General features: G+C 43.5%; 2 protein-coding genes across 4 annotated transcripts; one reads left to right on the top strand and one right to left on the bottom strand.

Moving 5' to 3' along the window:
* The first annotated feature begins 543 nt into the window (after nucleotides 1-543).
* On the top strand, nucleotides 544-12,938 carry LOC118301790 (NAD(P) transhydrogenase, mitochondrial). Of its 2 annotated transcripts, XM_035627357.2 has the most exons (21): nucleotides 544-705; nucleotides 796-962; nucleotides 1,754-1,983; nucleotides 2,064-2,263; nucleotides 2,364-2,451; nucleotides 2,553-2,641; nucleotides 2,740-2,927; nucleotides 3,404-3,537; nucleotides 3,646-3,837; nucleotides 4,364-4,514; nucleotides 5,181-5,342; nucleotides 5,423-5,679; nucleotides 6,249-6,444; nucleotides 7,172-7,405; nucleotides 7,699-7,859; nucleotides 8,113-8,292; nucleotides 8,380-8,539; nucleotides 11,031-11,112; nucleotides 11,828-11,946; nucleotides 12,308-12,423; nucleotides 12,547-12,938. In XM_035627357.2, the coding sequence occupies exons 2-21, from the start codon at nucleotides 833-835 to the stop codon at nucleotides 12,691-12,693; spliced, it is 3,216 nt and encodes a 1,071-aa protein (XP_035483250.2). In that variant the 5' UTR covers nucleotides 544-705; nucleotides 796-832; the 3' UTR covers nucleotides 12,694-12,938. The 2 variants fall into 2 exon arrangements, with proteins under 2 accessions (XP_035483250.2, XP_035483249.2); XM_035627356.2 differs by having other exon boundaries at nucleotides 572-962.
* Nucleotides 12,939-13,143: 205 nt separating this feature from the next.
* On the bottom strand, nucleotides 13,144-16,801 carry dtwd1 (DTW domain containing 1). Of its 2 annotated transcripts, none has more exons than XM_035627364.1 (5): nucleotides 16,662-16,801; nucleotides 15,286-15,606; nucleotides 14,952-15,089; nucleotides 13,652-13,937; nucleotides 13,144-13,527 (listed from the first exon to the last, which is right to left on the bottom strand). In XM_035627364.1, the coding sequence occupies exons 2-5, from the start codon at nucleotides 15,541-15,543 to the stop codon at nucleotides 13,298-13,300; spliced, it is 912 nt and encodes a 303-aa protein (XP_035483257.1). In that variant the 5' UTR covers nucleotides 15,544-15,606; nucleotides 16,662-16,801; the 3' UTR covers nucleotides 13,144-13,297. The 2 variants fall into 2 exon arrangements, with proteins under 2 accessions (XP_035483257.1, XP_035483256.1); XM_035627363.2 differs by having other exon boundaries at nucleotides 16,263-16,797.
* Between the last annotated feature and the right edge of the window lie 1,271 nt (nucleotides 16,802-18,072).

The following is an 18,072-nucleotide window of genomic DNA, read 5'->3' as shown; positions in this document are numbered from 1 at the left end:
GTTTGCTATTTATACATCAATAGTGGAGCAGTGGTGTCCAGACTGCAGAAGGTCGTCTGTCTGAGTTTTGGTTGGACGCCTCACTGCCACAGGTGACCCTGCTGCTGAGGGAAAGTTGAACCACATTATCCTGCAGATTCTGTAAATCTGAGACTGAGAGGCAAGTTTGCGAATCAACCAGCCTTCCATCGTGTGAAAGCATTGGTGAAAATGGAGGTGGAGGATGAAGGACACCGTGTGATTCAGTGGGAATAACTGAATGAATGAGTGAATGGACAAAAATAGCAACTACACTGTCAGAAACAACAACTAACCCTAGCACCAAGTAGAATACTACAAGTGAATGAAATTCTGTGGATTTTTATTGTAAACACAACATTTATTTTTTTTTACGCACGAAAATCCTGAGCTGTCCCCTTCCAGTCCACTACACTCTCTCTGACTTATCTGTCTGTTCGCCTGCCACTCTCTGCTCCTGCCCACAGCAACCAGGCCAGACTTGGCACAGTTTCCCTCTGCGCCGTCATAATTCCAGATCTCGCGAACAAGCCCGGAGTTTGTAATCAACCCTGCACCGTGTGTGTGTGTGTGTGTGTGTGTGTGTGTGTGTCGTGTCCTGTAGAGCTGAAATGTCACTGCTGTCCCTAGGCCTCGCAGCACAGACAGCCTGAGAGTGTGACTCCAGGGCCCAGGACCTACTCAGAGGTGGGGGATTATAATGTTCTTCGTAATTTGACGGCGGATTCAGAAGTTGAGTCGACTCGTCTACCTCTGCTTGTCCGCGTTCATATTCAGGAGCCAGAGGCAGTCTCGGGGCAGACGCCCGGTGGCCATGTCGACCCTCCTGCGCTGCATCTCCAGCTCTTCTGTCACTTTCCTCCAGCGAGGGGTCCGTCAGAAGATACCCGGAAGGAGGCAATTCAGGACTTTCCCCGTCTTATGGGACCAAAAGGCCGCCAGAGGTAGGACACGTTAACCTTTGGTAAAACCTCCCTGCTTAACCTGAACTTATTTTTCCACAGCAGACAGGTTGGGTCTGCGTGCTTTCTCTGGTTTGTGCTTCCTCTGCGTGTGAGTGGAGGAATGGGGAGCGTAACAGTTCACCCAAGGACACACTCCTTCTGGCCCGAAGAGTGGAAAACTCTCACGAACTGTGAGAGCTGCAGGCTACTTAAGATGTTCCCCAAAAATAGGGAACAGTGTGGGTGTAAACCATGTGGTAACTTTGCGCTGCTCACATGCGGGAACACACGAGAGGTCAGTTAAAGGTGACACATAAGTCACCTAGTCTGGCAGATTCTGCTGATAGTCCCCTGTTTACGGCGTCAGTGCTGTTTGTTGCCATTGAGTGTATGTGAATGTTTGGCCAGTTACTGAATGCGTTTTTTAAGTTTGATTTTGATAGCGTGTCTGTGTGGAAGTGTAGGCCGCACAGCGTGTGCTGGCCCAGAGCCAATCACCTGCTAATAATGTCACCGCGACGTCGAGGTCACCACGCCGTGTACGGGGAGAAATGTGTAACCTGACACCGCGTGAATCTCGGCTCCATACGCATGCTCCGCTGTGATGTCGCACAAAAGTTTAAGACACAAAAAATGCCCATTTTTTTTGTCTCTTTTTTTACACTGACAGGTTCTAATATTTATCTGAAAAATGTTTTTGATTAAAAAAAAAACAAAAAAACTTGCAAATGCGTTCCAGGGCTTCTTATGTGCCGCAGACTCAAAGTACCAGCTGGTTTCTGTGTGTCCAGGTGTGCTCTACAAGGACGTGGTGGTGGGCGTTCCCAAGGAGACCCTACAGAATGAGCGTCGTGTGGCGTTGTCACCTGCCGGGGTGCAGCTGTTGGTCAAACAGGGCTTCCAGGTGCAGGTGGAGAGCGGAGCTGGAGACGAATCGAAGTTCTCCGACCAGCTGTACAAAGATGCTGGCGCCACCATCACCGACGTCAAGGGGGCCTTTAGCTCAGACTTGGTCCTCAAGGTGAGAACACATCTGACTAGTTTATTGGATATTACTGTATTTTTAAACTCATGATTTGCAACGCCGCTTCTCTGCTTTAGGTCCGAGCGCCGAGTTTGAGCGAGGCAGACCTCCTGAGGCCTAAGAACACGTTGGTGAGCTTCATCTATCCGGCTCAGAACCCAGAGCTGATGAAGAAGCTGACAGAGAGGCAGAGCACCGTGCTGGCCATGGACCAGGTGCCCAGAGTCACCATCGCACAGGGATACGATGCACTCAGCTCCATGGCTAACATCGCCGGGTAATGACCAATGGACATTCACATGCAGATATATATATGCTGGGAGCCATTCAGGAATGTCTAGTTAGATAAAACATGACTCTGTTTTTTTGTGATGTAGGTACAAAGCGGTGGTTCTGGCTGCCAATAACTTTGGCAGGTTCTTTACTGGTCAGATCACAGCAGCAGGAAAAGTACCCCCTGCTAAGGTAACGGTCAACACGAGTGTACCTCAAATAAAATATGTAACAGTGGAGTCTGTCAATCTCCCTGTACCATTATGTACGTGGATATGTTTTGCTGAACACAGGTCCTGGTTATCGGAGGTGGAGTGGCTGGTTTAGCAGCAGCCGGAGCTGCCAAGTCGATGGGAGCCATAGTCCGAGGATTTGACACCAGGTATAACTCGGGGGGCGGATATATGGACGACAGACTGTGTGATGTTGGTTGTGATGATCATGATTTTGACAATAACCCGACTGTCTCCTGCCGGCCAGGCCCGCAGCCCTGGAGCAATTCAAGTCATTCGGGGCAGAGCCTTTGGAGGTTGACGTCAAGGAGTCCGGCGACGGAGTCGGAGGCTACGCCAAAGAGATGTCCAAAGAATTCATTGAGGCGGAAATGGCCCTTTTCGCCAAGCAGTGTAAAGAGGTGGACATTCTCATCAGCACTGCCCTGATTCCAGGTCAGTCCCACCGGTACCCTCTCCATATGGTGTTTTTTTTCTTTCTTGCATATTAACATTGGACCAAACGATAAACATGAAAGAAACAAAGCCAGTTGAGACTCAACTACTCTAATCTGTCCACATTCGGCCCACATTTGATATCCTGCAAAAAAAACGCCCCGGAGCTGACGGATACAATGTCAGATACAGAGTTAATCATATAGCTGCTGAAGACCCAGATATTTTTCACGAGAGTTGGTGGGGACTGAATCAAATCTGAAAACTTTTGGGGTCTTAAAGTTAATACTAACGTTGCCTCATGTCTGCTGATTGTAAGTAGGATATCAATTGCTAGCGTGTGAGCCCAATCAACTTGTATAAGCTTGTTCAGATGTTGGTCTTCCCATTTGTGTCCAAAAATTGATCACTGCTGCTTTGATGTGGACATATGATCCCTCTCATTTGTCCCTTTTTAAAATGTTCTTCTCATGCAGGGAAGCGGGCTCCCATTCTGATTAAGAGGGAGTTTGTGGAGTCGATGAGGGACGGCTCCGTGGTGGTGGATATGGCTGCAGAGGCAGGTGGGAACATCGAGACCACTAAGCCTGGGGAGCTATATGTTCACAAGGTGAGCTTTCTGCTGGCTGGAATCAAAAAGAAATTCGGGCTTTATGATTAGTTCACCTACAGTATGTGTCAAATGGACTGGTGGTTTAACTTTTCTTTTATTGACTAGGGTGTGACACACATTGGCTACACGGACCTGCCCAGTCGCATGGCCTCGCAGGCCAGCACCCTGTACTCAAACAACATCCTGAAGCTGCTGAAGGCCATCAGCCCAGACAAGGAATACTTCCACTATGAGCCCACCGACGAATTTGACTATGGAACAATTGACCATGTCATCCGTGGGACTCTTGTTATGAAGGTGGGGTTTTTTTTTATTTGTTGTAACTGTCTGCTGGCAGCCTCCATCTCCGCTGGCGTCCCTCACTCCAAGCGTGAGTTATGGAATCCTGTCATGCTAGGATACTTTGCCAAATGAGCACTAAGAACCAGACCCCGGCTGGGAATAGCTCATGTCGGATTCCAGCAAGAATGTTTCAAAATATACATACTTGTCCAGGAATTTTGACTTTGACACGTTGTTTACGGCAGAGAAGTCATGCAACCTCAACAGGACATATCGGTTTACTCCTGGTTGAAGTAAGCATTATTCAGGCTCCTTAAAAGACAATTTATCTTTCAAAACCTCCGCTAACTGGTTCGTGATTGCTGTTTGTTCGGCATAATCTCCGACGCAGTCTGTGAGCGCTCCCACCATCCAGGCGAGATCACCCACAATGCGAGACTCCAAAAGTCTTGATGTGTGTTTCTCACGCAAAAGAACTCTGCGGACACCGTCTGCCTGTGTTCTCACAGGGTCTCTCTGGTGTGTTTTCTGTCGTATCCAGGAAGGCAAGAACATGTTCCCATCACCGCTGCCTAAAACGGCCCCCCCAGCACCAATAAAACAGAAAACCATCATAGAGCTGAAGGCTGAGAAGGCAGCAGCGATTTCTCCCTTCAATCGCACCATGACCTCTGCTGGCGCCTACACTGCAGGTCAGACACAAACACACAGATCCGTGCACTCCGACTTCTGGACATGTGGCACAATTTAATGCTCTGTGAAGTTATTTCCCAAGGGATTTGTAAGATGTTTTCTGTGCAAAAGACACGTATACTGGAAATTAACAAAAAGTTATTGATAATTATTAAAATGAACCCTAAATTTCTCAGGCGCTCGGTTTTTCGTATCATCTCTATTATTTTGATTCATTATATTTGTATTAGTTAAAAGGTTGGAAGTAAAAAAATGCCAAACATTTTGATGAGAGCCTCTAAATTGTACAGAGTTTTGAATTTGAATTTCAAGACAACCTCTCAGGTTTTAGTGATTGTTAGAGAAAATCATCAGGAGAATTTGTTGAAGACAAAAATAATACCTGGGGATTTGGGACTGGGACTCGTGAATGTAGACACTCTACGATAATTAAAAACAGTGGGAATATATTTTTCCGTTTTTTGAAGTTTCAAAGAAACTATGAATCATCACACTTGCATGAATGTTTTGAAAATGTACATATGTGTTTGTTTTTTCTATTAAATTATTGAAAACTGCACATTTCTCTCACTGCAGCAACACAGAAAGAACTGTACACAGGCATAAACACAACAACAACAACAACAACAACTACAACAACACTGCTCTGCTGTGTCCCTCTGCAGGTCTGTCCACCTGTCTGGCTCTCGGCGTCATATCCCCCAACGCAGCATTCACCCAGATGGTCACGACCTTCGGCTTAGCTGGACTCGTGGGATACCACACTGTGTGGGGCGTGACCCCCGCGCTGCACTCACCCCTCATGTCTGTCACCAACGCCATCTCAGGTCAGGGTTCTATACAAACGGGTCGTGGTCAAATTGTTTTTCTGACACTACACAATCTTAGATCTCCTTCTCTCCATCAGGTCTGACAGCTGTCGGAGGTCTGGTGCTGATGGGCGGAGGTCTCACGCCCTCCTCGACGCCCGAGTGTCTCGCCCTGGCTGCTGCCTTTGTGTCTTCCATCAACATTGCAGGTGGATTTCTGATCACCCAGAGGATGTTGGACATGTTCAAGAGGCCCACTGACCCTCCCGAGTACAATTACCTGTATGTGCTGCCTGGGGCTGTGTTTGTTGGGGGATATGGAGCTTCCGTGGCAGCTGGATACAACATTGAGCAGGTGACAGGACGTGCAACTCTATAACTCACTGGAGTAGTCAGGCTGGTGTGCGCCTGAGCCGTGACACAAGTTTTTTCGGAGGCGCATGATGGAATAACAATTCCCAGTCTAAAATATGTAATTTTATTTTATAAATAATGTTGCATTATTTATTTTGAGAATCACTATTCTAGATGACTGTTCCAGTGTTCATGATGACCACTGCTCATTCAACAGCAAAATACATACGTTTTTGTTGATGAGTTATTAAGAAAATGAAATGTCAGAGAATACTGAATAAGTATCATGGTACTGAAGGTGATGGACATTTCTTTTAATTTGATTTGTGGAACCAATGATTGAAATTTTCTCTAGCTTAACTAACTGATTAATTGACCAATTATTTGGTTTTTATTATTACTCTAATTGTTATTTTAATACTCACTACTTAATATGTTTATATCTTTAAATTAGTTTATTCCTTATCATGAACTAAGAGCATCTTGTTGACTGACTTTACTGGGACTGTACTTGTGATCGGGCTCGACACAAAAAGTCTGATTTGATGTTTGTTTTCTTTTCTACCTCAGATGATGTACTTGGGCTCAGGCCTGTGTTGTGTCGGGGCACTTGCAGGCCTCTCAACCCAGAGCACCAGTCGTTTGGGGAACACGCTGGGCATAATGGGAGTGGCAGGGGGCATCGCTGCCACCCTCGGCGGCCTCAAGCCCTCGCCAGAGCTGCTGTCACAGATGTCTCTGGCTATGGCCACTGGAGGAACCCTTGGTAGGTACAGCTTCATGCTTTTAGACGATCTGTAATTTAGATACACGTGAAGTTCTGTGCTCTTTTCAATCACTGTGCTGCATCATGGCATTGAGAATACCTACCCAATGAAGCGTCCCTGGGTTTCAGTCTCCACTTAAAAAGAAACTAAATCAATAAAGCCCTGGCACAGCTTCTTTGAAGTTTGTTTAAAAAAACCTGCAAGACCATTACGAATGAGTTACAGGTTATTAACTTTGCATGCAACTCCCAGGGTCTCTTCTTTTGCTTATTCATTACAGAGCATCAATCATCCTGTCCAGATACAGACGAGTTGAATTCGTCATCATGTCTGAATGTTGTACATGTTAAGAGTAATTTAAGAAAGCAGGATGATGAATGATGTTATAATCGACAGACACACAGAGCACGAGGGTCCACTCGGTGTTCCATTAGCGTCCTTGTGTTTTTCAAGAAAACGCACTTAAGCGCTTAACTTGCGTTTAATCAGATTGGCTTTAAAGATCAGGGCCTGTAACTGAAAACAGGTGTTTTCCTTTTTTAAGCATTTGCTCTTTTTACAGCTTCTTACTTCATAAAGTTGTTTTTTTTGTATTTAAACCCAGCCAATATGCATGAGAAGTTTAGTGTCTGGTGTTTGACTCAGCCAAAAATAGTTATTCACTGAGAAATTTGTCTTCTTTTTTCTTCTTCCTATTTTGGGCTCACCGTTACACACCGACCGCAGGTCTGACCATTGCCAAGCGTATCGAAATCACAGACTTGCCGCAGCTCGTGGCAGCCTTCCACAGCCTTGTGGGTCTGGCAGCTGTTCTCACCTGCGTCGCAGAGTTCATGATTGAGTTCCCCCACCTGGATGCTCACCCGGCCGCCGGTGTTGTCAAGACCGTGGCGTATCTGGGCACCTACATCGGAGGCGTCACCTTTAGCGGATCACTCGTGGCCTACGGGAAGCTTCAAGGTGATGGACTGTATTCCAATGATTGTAGCAGCTGCTGGAGAGTATGTACAAACAGCATAGTGTTCGCGTGCCCCCCTAGTCTTAAAGTCAGTAGACCTTCATTAAACACAATAAGGATTAGATTCATGGATGGTGGGTCAGACTCTCAGACAAGCAGATTCGAGAAGTCTCAGGGTTCAAAGAACCCTCCTCACTGGCCAAGACAAATGTGTGCTTGTGTGTTTCATCCCGTCACAGTATTTTTCCCTCTGGCATTACAACAGTCATTCTAATGAACATTTTCCGGGATGTAGGCGTCCTGAACTCCGCCCCTCTGCTGCTGCCGGGACGACACATGTTGAACGCCGGTCTGATGGCAGCGTCAGTGGGAGGCATGGTGCCCTTCATGCTCAGCTCCACTTATGGTACTGGTATGGGCTGTCTGCTGGGAGTGTCTGGGCTTTCCACCGTTATGGTGAGTTTTTAATAAGCTGAGAACAGGTGAGGTACATCCTGTCTAGGATGAAAAATATCAATCACTGGTTTGAATTAATTGATGAAACAATATTTGTAGAGGAGACACTGTCTGTGACCATTGAAAGAAGTTTTTGATATTAAGATAAAATACTTTAGAAACTTAATTATAGCACACGGTTACAGTCCTTTTTAAACTCTTTACTGTTGTTACAGTTACTTTCTTTTACACAACTTCTCCGACCTTCCAACAGGGTGTGACCCTGACAGCAGCCATCGGGGGCGCTGACATGCCCGTGGTCATTACCGTGTTGAACAGCTACTCTGGCTGGGCCCTCTGTGCTGAAGGTTTCTTGCTAGACAACAACCTCATGACCATCGTCGGCGCTCTGATCGGCTCCTCCGGTGCCATCCTCTCCTACATAATGTGTGTGGTGAGTAGAGGCACGCGTCCGGCCATATCAGGTGCACAACACACCAAGCACAATTCCCCTCAGTTCATTTTCCTCCTCTCCACCAAGGCTATGAACCGCTCCTTGCCCAATGTGATCCTGGGTGGGTACGGCACCACCTCCACAGCCGGCGGCAAGCCCATGGAGATTGTGGGCACTCACACTGAGGTCAACGTGGAGCAGACCATTGACATCATCAAAGAAGCAAACAGCATCATCATCACACCAGGTACATGCAACACAGCACATCGTGGACAGGGTCAGAGAGTTCACTGGGAGGTTATAAGGAATGTCCTTTTCAACTTTGTCAACCTTCGTTCCCCTAGTGGTTCCATGTGGTATTACAGTGTTGTCACTGTCGTAAAGGCAGCCGTTGTTCCCCCGTCAACGGGATTCTTTTTCACTTGCTAGTTTGAGTTGTGTTTTTGTCGATTCGGCTGTTCCACCATCTGCCATCTCCATCACTGGGGATAGATACTCGGAGAACACTATTCTCTTCCTTGTCTTGGTTACGCAATGGGTGCAAAAACCGCGTCTCCCGGTGGCCAAGAGAATAACGCGATGAAAGCACAAGGCTTACAGGGGACCAATATAATTGCGGATGGTGTCGTTTTTTCTATCGTCATTACACAGTTTATGCCAGAAGCTTGTCTTTTTCTTTAGGTCAGCCAGGACTTATTCTACTTGTCAAAATAATTTATACATTTTTATAACTGGCAGAGTTTCTCAAGCTTGACGTTTAGACACAATATAGGGTTGATGTCCCAAGGTTGATGAAGCAAACTACGAAAAATCTAATAATAAAATAAATAAATACTTTGCCGTATATATTTGACAAAAATTTCATCTTAAAATATAGAATTTTGGGGAGATTCTTGTGTGCTGATTAAAATGCAACACAAAAGTATTCATACTGGAGAGATCCAGAACCACTTGAGGAATCCTATAGCTGAAAGGAATTCTCTTTTGGCGAATACACTTACTTGAATACAGCGACTGATGTTAAAAGTAATATTTATTTTTGTCCCTCTGGAGACACAGAGGGTTTTACACCACCTCTGATGTAAATGCATTTGTACACCCCGAGTCCTAGGGGGAGTTCCCCTTTAAATTTCAGCTCGAGCCAATTAGCAATCAGTGCGTTAGAACAACACCAGGGAAAATCTGTCGACATTTAAACACTGTCATTTTGTGTTGAAGTGGTCCGACAGACAGCTTAGTCAACAGCATCATTTAAAATACCTCGTGGTCAAAGAGTGCACAGGGGTCAACGTGTCAACAGTTTTGAGTAATTTACATTTTGGTTGAAACCAAACTGTAATCTGCTTCTTTTTTTTTTTTTTTGCCATTTTAGCTCAGCTAAAAACGTTGGTGGTGATAATAAACCATGCACTCACACTGTAAACATTAACAAAAGCTTCTGCCGCAGCAGCAAGGGGAGACGCTCCTGAAAAATGACGAAGAGACAGGTGTAGAAAGGGGGTTTTTGGTTGACATCAGATTATCTCATCACTGGACAGCGTGGATCCTCCTCTGCACTCCAGCTGCAGCTTTTTAGCTCGTCTCGATCAATAACGTCAGCACCCTCTCCCCCATCCGATTAACTTCATCTGACAAAACGGCTGAGACCGACTGCTCTGCCAAAATGCGGATCAAAAATGTTTGTGCAGCAGCTCTGGAGAAGCTGGCCGTTTTTTGGGAAAACGTTTGGAAATGGTCCGAATCTTGGACGCGCCGACATGTCAGCGTGGCGTCCACAAGAGGGAGCAGTTTGTCCACAAATGATCCCACAACCAGCTGGTCTGTCCAGGCAGAAATGTAGCACATGAAGTGACTGTCAGTAGTAGAGAGCAAAGGAAGGTGGGTTTGATTTTTTTAAGGGTGAGATGATGACCACCCATTGATTTATTAAATACAAAAAAGCCAGGCTTGTCCGACAACAGAGTAGACGTTGAGCGGCCCGAGTGAGAGGAACCGCTCTCGGGTCACTTGGATGCCTGGATTGCTGTTGTTTTGCGATGGCTCCGAACCAACGCAGGGACAGCTGTGTGGTCCGACATGCTGCTTCGATTAGAGAAAACAGTGAAAAGTCATCGGAGCTATTGAGCCCAGACTCACGACTTCGCCATGCGCTGTCAACAACAAAGCACGGCAGTGTGGAAACAGAAGGCTCCAGTCGCCTGGGGAATTAGAAGATACGGTTTACGGTCGACTCGCTTCAAAAAACTCGATTATGGGTACTGCTGAACTCTACAAGGTACCTGACCGCCAGGGTTAAGTAGGGGCCACGCAGACACAGGGGAAGGAGTTCTTTGCACGCAGGGGACCCACATGAACACACCACCGCATGCAAAAGTTTCCTTTTAGAAAAATGCTTCTCAGACCAATGTACCGCTATGATTTAATAAAGTGAGGAGACTTGTGGTGAATGAGGACGGGAAGAGGAGGACAAAAGGAAGAACTGGCTTCCCCCCCCCCCCCCCCCTTTTATAAAACCCTCTCTGAATGAACAATAACTGTGTTAAATGCTCTCTTTTTTTTCCAGAGTGGGCAATAAACAAAACACGAATTCTGGAAATCTGAAATGCTGAAATTGGATAATGGACTCGAAAAACCCAAAGAGGGATTACAGAATCTCTAGATACTTGTAAATTCAAGGGGATTATATTTTAAGATTCAGAATGAAACTTGTTATGCTTTTGTTTGCTCTTTGTGTTGAGGTTGGGGTCTGTGTGCGGCCAAAGCCCAGTACCCAATTGCAGACATGGTGAAAATGCTGAGGGAACAGGGGAAGTCCGTCAGGTGAGTGTCTGCACTCACGCTATTCATCTCGTCCACAAACAGAAGCTGCTTGTCCGTCCTCAGATGGGGTTAGACGGGAGAGTCCACAGTCACAGACTGTATTCTTCTTCTTCTTCTTTTTTAAATAACTATTTTAAATTAGGCAAATAACAACTTATATGTGAGGAAGAAATCTTTTTATTCTGTTAGTAAAGTGGAAAAATGCCAAAATACTCTTTAAAGAAATTGGACAGTGTGGAAAGACAGAATTACTTTTTTTATAGTGTTAAAGTAACATTTCTTATATATATATAAGAGGAAAGGTTAACTCCACCAATATGACAACTTATAATAACAAAAATAAAGTTTTGCACTGTTCAAGCACACAGTATACACATGACACATGAAATCATCAGCAATAACACAATGTACGCTACAATAACAGGGAGGGGTCAGTCTGCTGCATAATGAGTCATTTTAAATAACATTTTGCTGAGAAGTCTTTTTACCTAAAGGCCTTTTGTTGTAATGGACTCTGCTTACTTTTATTATTATTCTTAAGTAAAAGATATACACACGTTGGAAAAAATCTGAGCTTGTTTTTAAAAAGCAACAGGTGCATGTGTACCTGTGGCCCCGTCTGAGCAGGGCATCCTTGGTCAGGGAGTTGGGTGTTTTAAAATCGGTCAAATGCCATTGTTGATGAGCAGTGATATTTTGTGTCCGTCTCCGACAGGTTCGGTATCCACCCAGTTGCCGGCCGTATGCCCGGCCAGCTGAACGTCCTCTTGGCTGAGGCCGGTGTTCCCTATGATGTGGTGCTGGAGATGGATGAGATCAATGAGGATTTCCCTGGTATTGTTTCTTTCTAATCTTGAGGACCATTTAATGCTACAGGGTTGTCATTTTGGCAGAAAGGCATTGGATAATATTACTAGATCAATTATATCTAATAAACCCCCCCCTTTCATCTACAGTTGTAAAAGCCTTGTGTTGCGTCTTGGTATTTGGACATGCCATGTTATCAGGGCAACAGTCTTGTTTTCTTAGCAACCAGGCATGCTGTCTGCGACATATGGTTCTGTTTATGACAAAGGGAGATAAGTGTGGTGCCAGAGAACCCAGTAACATTAGTGAGGACAATTGCAGAACATTTGGCAAGCGGTTTTCGCGTTCATCTGTTTTACGTATATGTCTGTGCGTCTCTGGTCCACAGAAACGGACTTGACGCTGGTCATTGGAGCCAACGACACAGTGAATTCCGCAGCACAGGAGGATCCCAACTCTATAATAGCTGGCATGCCCGTCCTGGAGGTGTGGAAGTCCAAACAGGTCCGTCTGTCTTTTCTTAAATGACTTTTTGATATGCATTGATGACCCGACAACACAACTGCATTTTTGTCCGTGTGGTACAAAAGGTGGTCACGTACACTCCTTTTCTAAACCTTATCCCAGGTGGTAGTGATGAAGCGTACCTTGGGCGTGGGCTACGCTGCAGTGGATAACCCCATTTTCTACAAGCCCAACACATCGATGTTGCTGGGAGATGCCAAGAAGACCTGTGACAGCCTGCAAGCCAAGATCAGAGAGAACTTCTACTAATTAACACCCAATATTATCCGATGTACAGTAGTTCTGGAGTTCAGAGGCAGGTTGATAGATAGTATATTTCCAGCATATAAGATTTCAGGTTATATATTTTTGGAGAACAGACGTATTGGGTCTGCAACTGAGGTGAATCTAGATGCCCCAGAATCATAACATGATTTTGTTTAGTTTTTTTGAAAGGGACATGAATAACTCGACACGAATGTGTACCGATTTGTAAATAAAAATATTGAAACATTCGAGTCATTTTTCTTGCAAATAATTACATTCTATTTTTTAATTTTTTAATAACAGAGAAATCATAGTAACTGTAATTTGGATGCATCGCAGTGGGGAGAACAAAAATAAATAACACCATCTGATTTTGGTCATTTTGCCAACAGTAACGTTTTAGTTTTAGTTTCTAATAATTACTCCTGCATCAAACACACCTCATTCACGTTATGTAATTGAAAACAAATGTTTTATTGCATATTTTTCTACATATAGATGCCTTAGTATCCCTTACAAAAAAATACCACTCTGCCACACATACTGAGGTTGCATGTGAATCTGCTCTTTAGCTACAGTTCATTATAGTCTCTTGTTGCAGCACTCTTCAGCATTTTCCAGCAGAAATCTTGGCTTTGTTAACAACCGAGTGCAGGTAGGAGTAGAAGAAGAGAATGTTGTCATATTCTCCGTTGTACTCCTGAGCGAGACAATGCTCGTGGAAGTCCTTGAGGAAATAATAAATGGCCTCGATAGTGGACAGGTAGGAGTCAGGTTTGCCCTTCTGATGGCGCCAGAAACATGTTTTCCTCGTCCTAAGCTCTACCTGGAGCAAATCTGGAGGAGAACACAAGGCGACAGTGAGATCATGTTAAACACTGTTTTTCGTGTGTGTGGTAAATTTGCCCTTAATAATCACCAGAAGTCAAAGCTCTTTGAAAAGCTGCATAAACACAATTACCTTGCAGTCTCTCATCTGTGCTGATTTTGTTGGTCTGGTTCCATGTGCTGTCAATGAAGACCACCCTCTGTAGGGGATACATCCTTGACTCAAAGCCCTTTGCCTCATCTGGGGTCACAGTCTCCTGGTTCTCTGCAGTGTGTGTGGCCCCTTGAACTTCCTCACTTTTCAGCCTCTTCATGCAGGGTTCATCAGAGTCGTGTGACCTGCTGTCCGTCCTGTCATGCAAACACTGCATCATGTCTTGAACTGAGACAGACCCTGGACCAGGGAACACCAACACCACCTCGAGAGAGAGAGCGAAGAGAAAACACAGATTCAGAGTAGAGGATATACAAAACCAGACTAGAGAAAATGAAAAATGTGTTTTTAAGAAATGTTCTGTTGCCAAATTTAGGAAGCACTGAAGAGGAATAAGGTTTGACAAGAAGAGTAGAAAAACTCAAACATAAGATTTGACTAAGTAAAATAGAGGAGGAGGCAAGAAGAAACAATTTGAAACTGCCAAAGCCAATAAACATGCTACATGGCGTGTGTACTAGAGTCACTGTAATTCTGTATTTGATTATGCGGAATATATCTAATGTAATGAAACTTGTCAGCATGAAATGTGAAAAAACAGAACTGACTATCCGCTAAATGTTTTATTACTCCCACATTTGTCATGATGAAGTTGTATGCGATAGGGATCAACTGATAAGTATAGTTCTGTTCATCATAATGCACACAAAAAAGCACTTAAGTCAATATCAATGTGAATTTAGCAAAACGCAAGCAATGAAAACAACTCAAAAGCATCTGCTTGCAATAAAAATAAAATTAAGATGGAAGAAGATGCAAATAAGGTGCTTTTCTAATAGGTAAAAGAGAAAGAATAAGCTGCAGATATTTGAAGACAGGAGGGAGTACAAGAGCTGAAACAATCATGATTGATTAGTTGATAAGAGAAAATATTCAACGGTTATTTTAACGATTCATTTTCAAACAAGAAATACCAAACATTTACAAGTTTGAGCTTCTTAATTAATAGTTCCAGTAGGAGTATAAGTATACATTTCTGCTTTTCTTTGTACTGAGATAATAAATTGATTATTAAATTGGTTTTCATTGAGCAGATAGAGGATGTTACGCTGAGCTTTGGGGAAAAATAACAGGCAGTATTCACCATTTCTTGACTTTTTGATTCTACAGACACAATGATTGATCAATTACTCTAGAAAATGATTGAAAACCAATAATTAAAAAATCATTAGTTACAGCCACTGACAGCTAAAACGTGTAATGATGAACAACAACTAACCTTGTCCTTATCAAAGTCAGGGATGCAGGGGTACGTGTATATGGTGACGTCACTTGGTGCGAGGATCTTGGCGTGGATCGCGGTGCTCTTGCCATCTGTCTCATTTGGATGCTTGATGATGTCAATCTTCACTGGGAGCTGAGCACAACGCACAATGTGTAGAAGACGGATACATTTTAACCACACCATGTGCATAATTTCATCGATCTTACACAAAAAAAAGAGGAAATGATTAAAATGTTTCCACTACATTTGGATATAACTATTACAGCAACTCCGAGGCTGAAGGCCTCTCTCTGAAGAACTATCAAGTGAGTCCTAACCTCTTACTCACCTTGATTAGGGGGATTTCTTGAAGGCTGACACCCAATAACGAGCAGCATGTGTAGCAGAAAAACATCCTTGATCCTCCACATTTAGAGCATTTCAACCTGCCCCTCTGCTGCGCTTTCTCCAGCACGGCATGTGATGCCAATTTTAGACCGTGGAGAGGCTGCTTGGCCAGCTCTCGAGTGCCTGATGAATCGCTAGAGACTGTTGTTTTGTCACGGCAACCGAGCTGGAGATGCTGGTCCTGATCCAGGCCGCTCATACTTGCTCTTTAAATGTTGACAGACCGGTCCTGAAGTACGTGGGACCTACGTTCACTGCCGAACTAGAATGACAATCAAATGTTAGCAGAGAGAAAGTAATGACAAATTTACACAACATTAAAAATCAGCGGCGCAATAATGTGGAAAAACCATTAAACAAACTGGGGATTGTTTAAAAAAAAATTTTTTTTTAAATCTCTTTCTGTAAAAGCCTCCCCATGGGTAATGGAGAGGCTTTTACAGAAAGGATTGAGTTGTGAGATATTTGGTATATTCATATAATAATAATAATGTGATGAGAATGGATGGTTTTTGAGGATTTTAAATACAGAAATAATGTGATATAGCTTACATTACGTATTTTACTGGTTAAGAGGGCACATAGTTATTACTTGCAATAAGTAAAATCCAATTCACCTCGTTTAAGTAACTCCTTTAATAAACCCTCACTACCAAGTGTGCATGTGACTATGTTAACAGTATCTATGCATGTAAGTAGGTATGTATATGTTTTTGGTTTTTTTTAAATGTACACATTTTTGAAGAGAGGCTGATTAATCTATTTGGTCATTTTGGAGGCTGCAGTTTGCCTTGTTGCTGTTGAGGGACGGTTAATACCAGGAGCACCTCTGTGCAATGTGATACAGTTCAACGCCTGCACAAACTGCATCCTCCAAAATCAACTGACAACATTTCAATAAGACCTGAACACGATCACCTTGATGAAGGCAGGATGCAAACGGGGACTGCTGCAGTGGTCTGCGTTGAGCTGAGCCTGCTGTTCCTAATAAACTGACAACTGTGGACAGCGTTGGACACTCTGGCTTGAAAAGACAATCTCTTCAGCTAACGCGACAACACTTAATGAATGGATATGCATTTATCTTAACAATCGCGACTACGACCAACGCAGTGATGAGCATTTGAGAGTTTAACGGAACACCGTTAACGTCCACAGTGGAGCGACACTTAAGAGTGCAGCTAACACACTGGCTTCATGCTAACGAAGCTAGCTCCTCCTGTTAGCATGCCTGACTTCAACTTAGCAGTTCGTCGCTTCCGGTGTTGCTAGTAGACGCACAATCACAGCGGTTTAAGTGAGATAACAACCAAATACCAGAGGAGACGTTAGTGTAGTTCAGCTTAGTCGCGAGCAGTATGTTGCCTACAAGCTAGTCCCCGGTTAAAAACGTGACTACTGGTGTTTACGACACGCTACGACGTGAGCGTCTTCTTCTACGCCGGAAGTAGAATTCGGAGGGGAAGGTGAAGGTAAACACACTGGCGGTGGGTGGTATTATTAATAAATCTATGGTGGTATTATCAGTAAATCTATGGTGGCATTATTAGTAAATATATGGTTGTATTACTAGTAAATCTATGGTGGTATTATTAGTAAATATATGGTTGTATTACTAGTAAATCTGTGGTGGTATTATAAGTAAATATATGGTGGTATTATTAGTAAACCTATTCTGGTATTATTAGTAAATATATGGTTGTATTATTAGTAAATCTGTGGTGGTATTATTAGTAAATCTGTGGTGGTATTATTAGTAAATATATGGTGGTATTATTAGTACACCTATGGTGGTATTATTAGTAAATATATGGTTGAGATGGTTGAGATGTCTTCTGTGGTACTGTAGAGTGTTTTTGTGTCAAGCAATGTTCAGGCAGTCTCAGAAAAATGTTATAAAAGTTATAGTAAGTAAATGAAGTTATTGTTGTAAAATATAGGTCAAACGTTGACCCCCTTTAATCCTTCTTTACAACACAGATGAAATGAGTGTGTTTCACATATTTCAAATATATTGTAACAATTTTTTTTTTACTATCTGGCATCATTCATGTGTAGCTGTGGCATCAATGGGTTGTGCTGTCAAAGAAGTTACATTATTTTGTAATCTTAATTTGTGATTTCTCGAAGGATGGTCAGATCCATGTGTTTGAAGTGTAAGTCACATCTCAGCTCTTCAGCTTTTGAAATAGCATGAATGAAAATGAGTGCTAAGTGAAATGAAATGGTAATTTGGCGTAATGATTTGTTTTCACTCTGCTACAGTGGAAATTCCTGGGATGCTCTGCAAACATTTATTAAGCAGCTAGTGTCCTTTACAGTTATGTGGCAATAGCAAAATTATGGTTACACAGATATTTCCCCAACATGGCTGATCAAAGGCAACACTAGTGTAAAATATTAAAATGGGTTTGTCTTTTTCAAAGCCAGATGTGCATGGTGTGATGTAAACCAGATTGTTTTATGTCAGATTTAAAAAGTACCTGAACTGTCACACTTTTTTTAATGAAACAGACAATCGCATGCAGACGTGCATGGCAAACAGATGTGTATCGAATGAGACCTTTCAGTGCCTGTGATATTAGATTCCAAATAATCCTTATACTGCCATATGTGAACTGTTGTTGTCCCAGGTTGCTTTGAACATCGTGGCAGTGAAACGTAGTTTCTCATTATTAGTCATATGATTCACACCAGGCTTACCTGTCATCCATGCAGGCTGTGTAGA

Source organism: Scophthalmus maximus, chromosome 4, assembly GCF_022379125.1.
Source record: "Scophthalmus maximus strain ysfricsl-2021 chromosome 4, ASM2237912v1, whole genome shotgun sequence".
Lineage (NCBI taxonomy): Eukaryota > Metazoa > Chordata > Actinopteri > Pleuronectiformes > Scophthalmidae > Scophthalmus > Scophthalmus maximus.
This window is presented reverse-complemented; position numbering and strand designations above follow the sequence as displayed.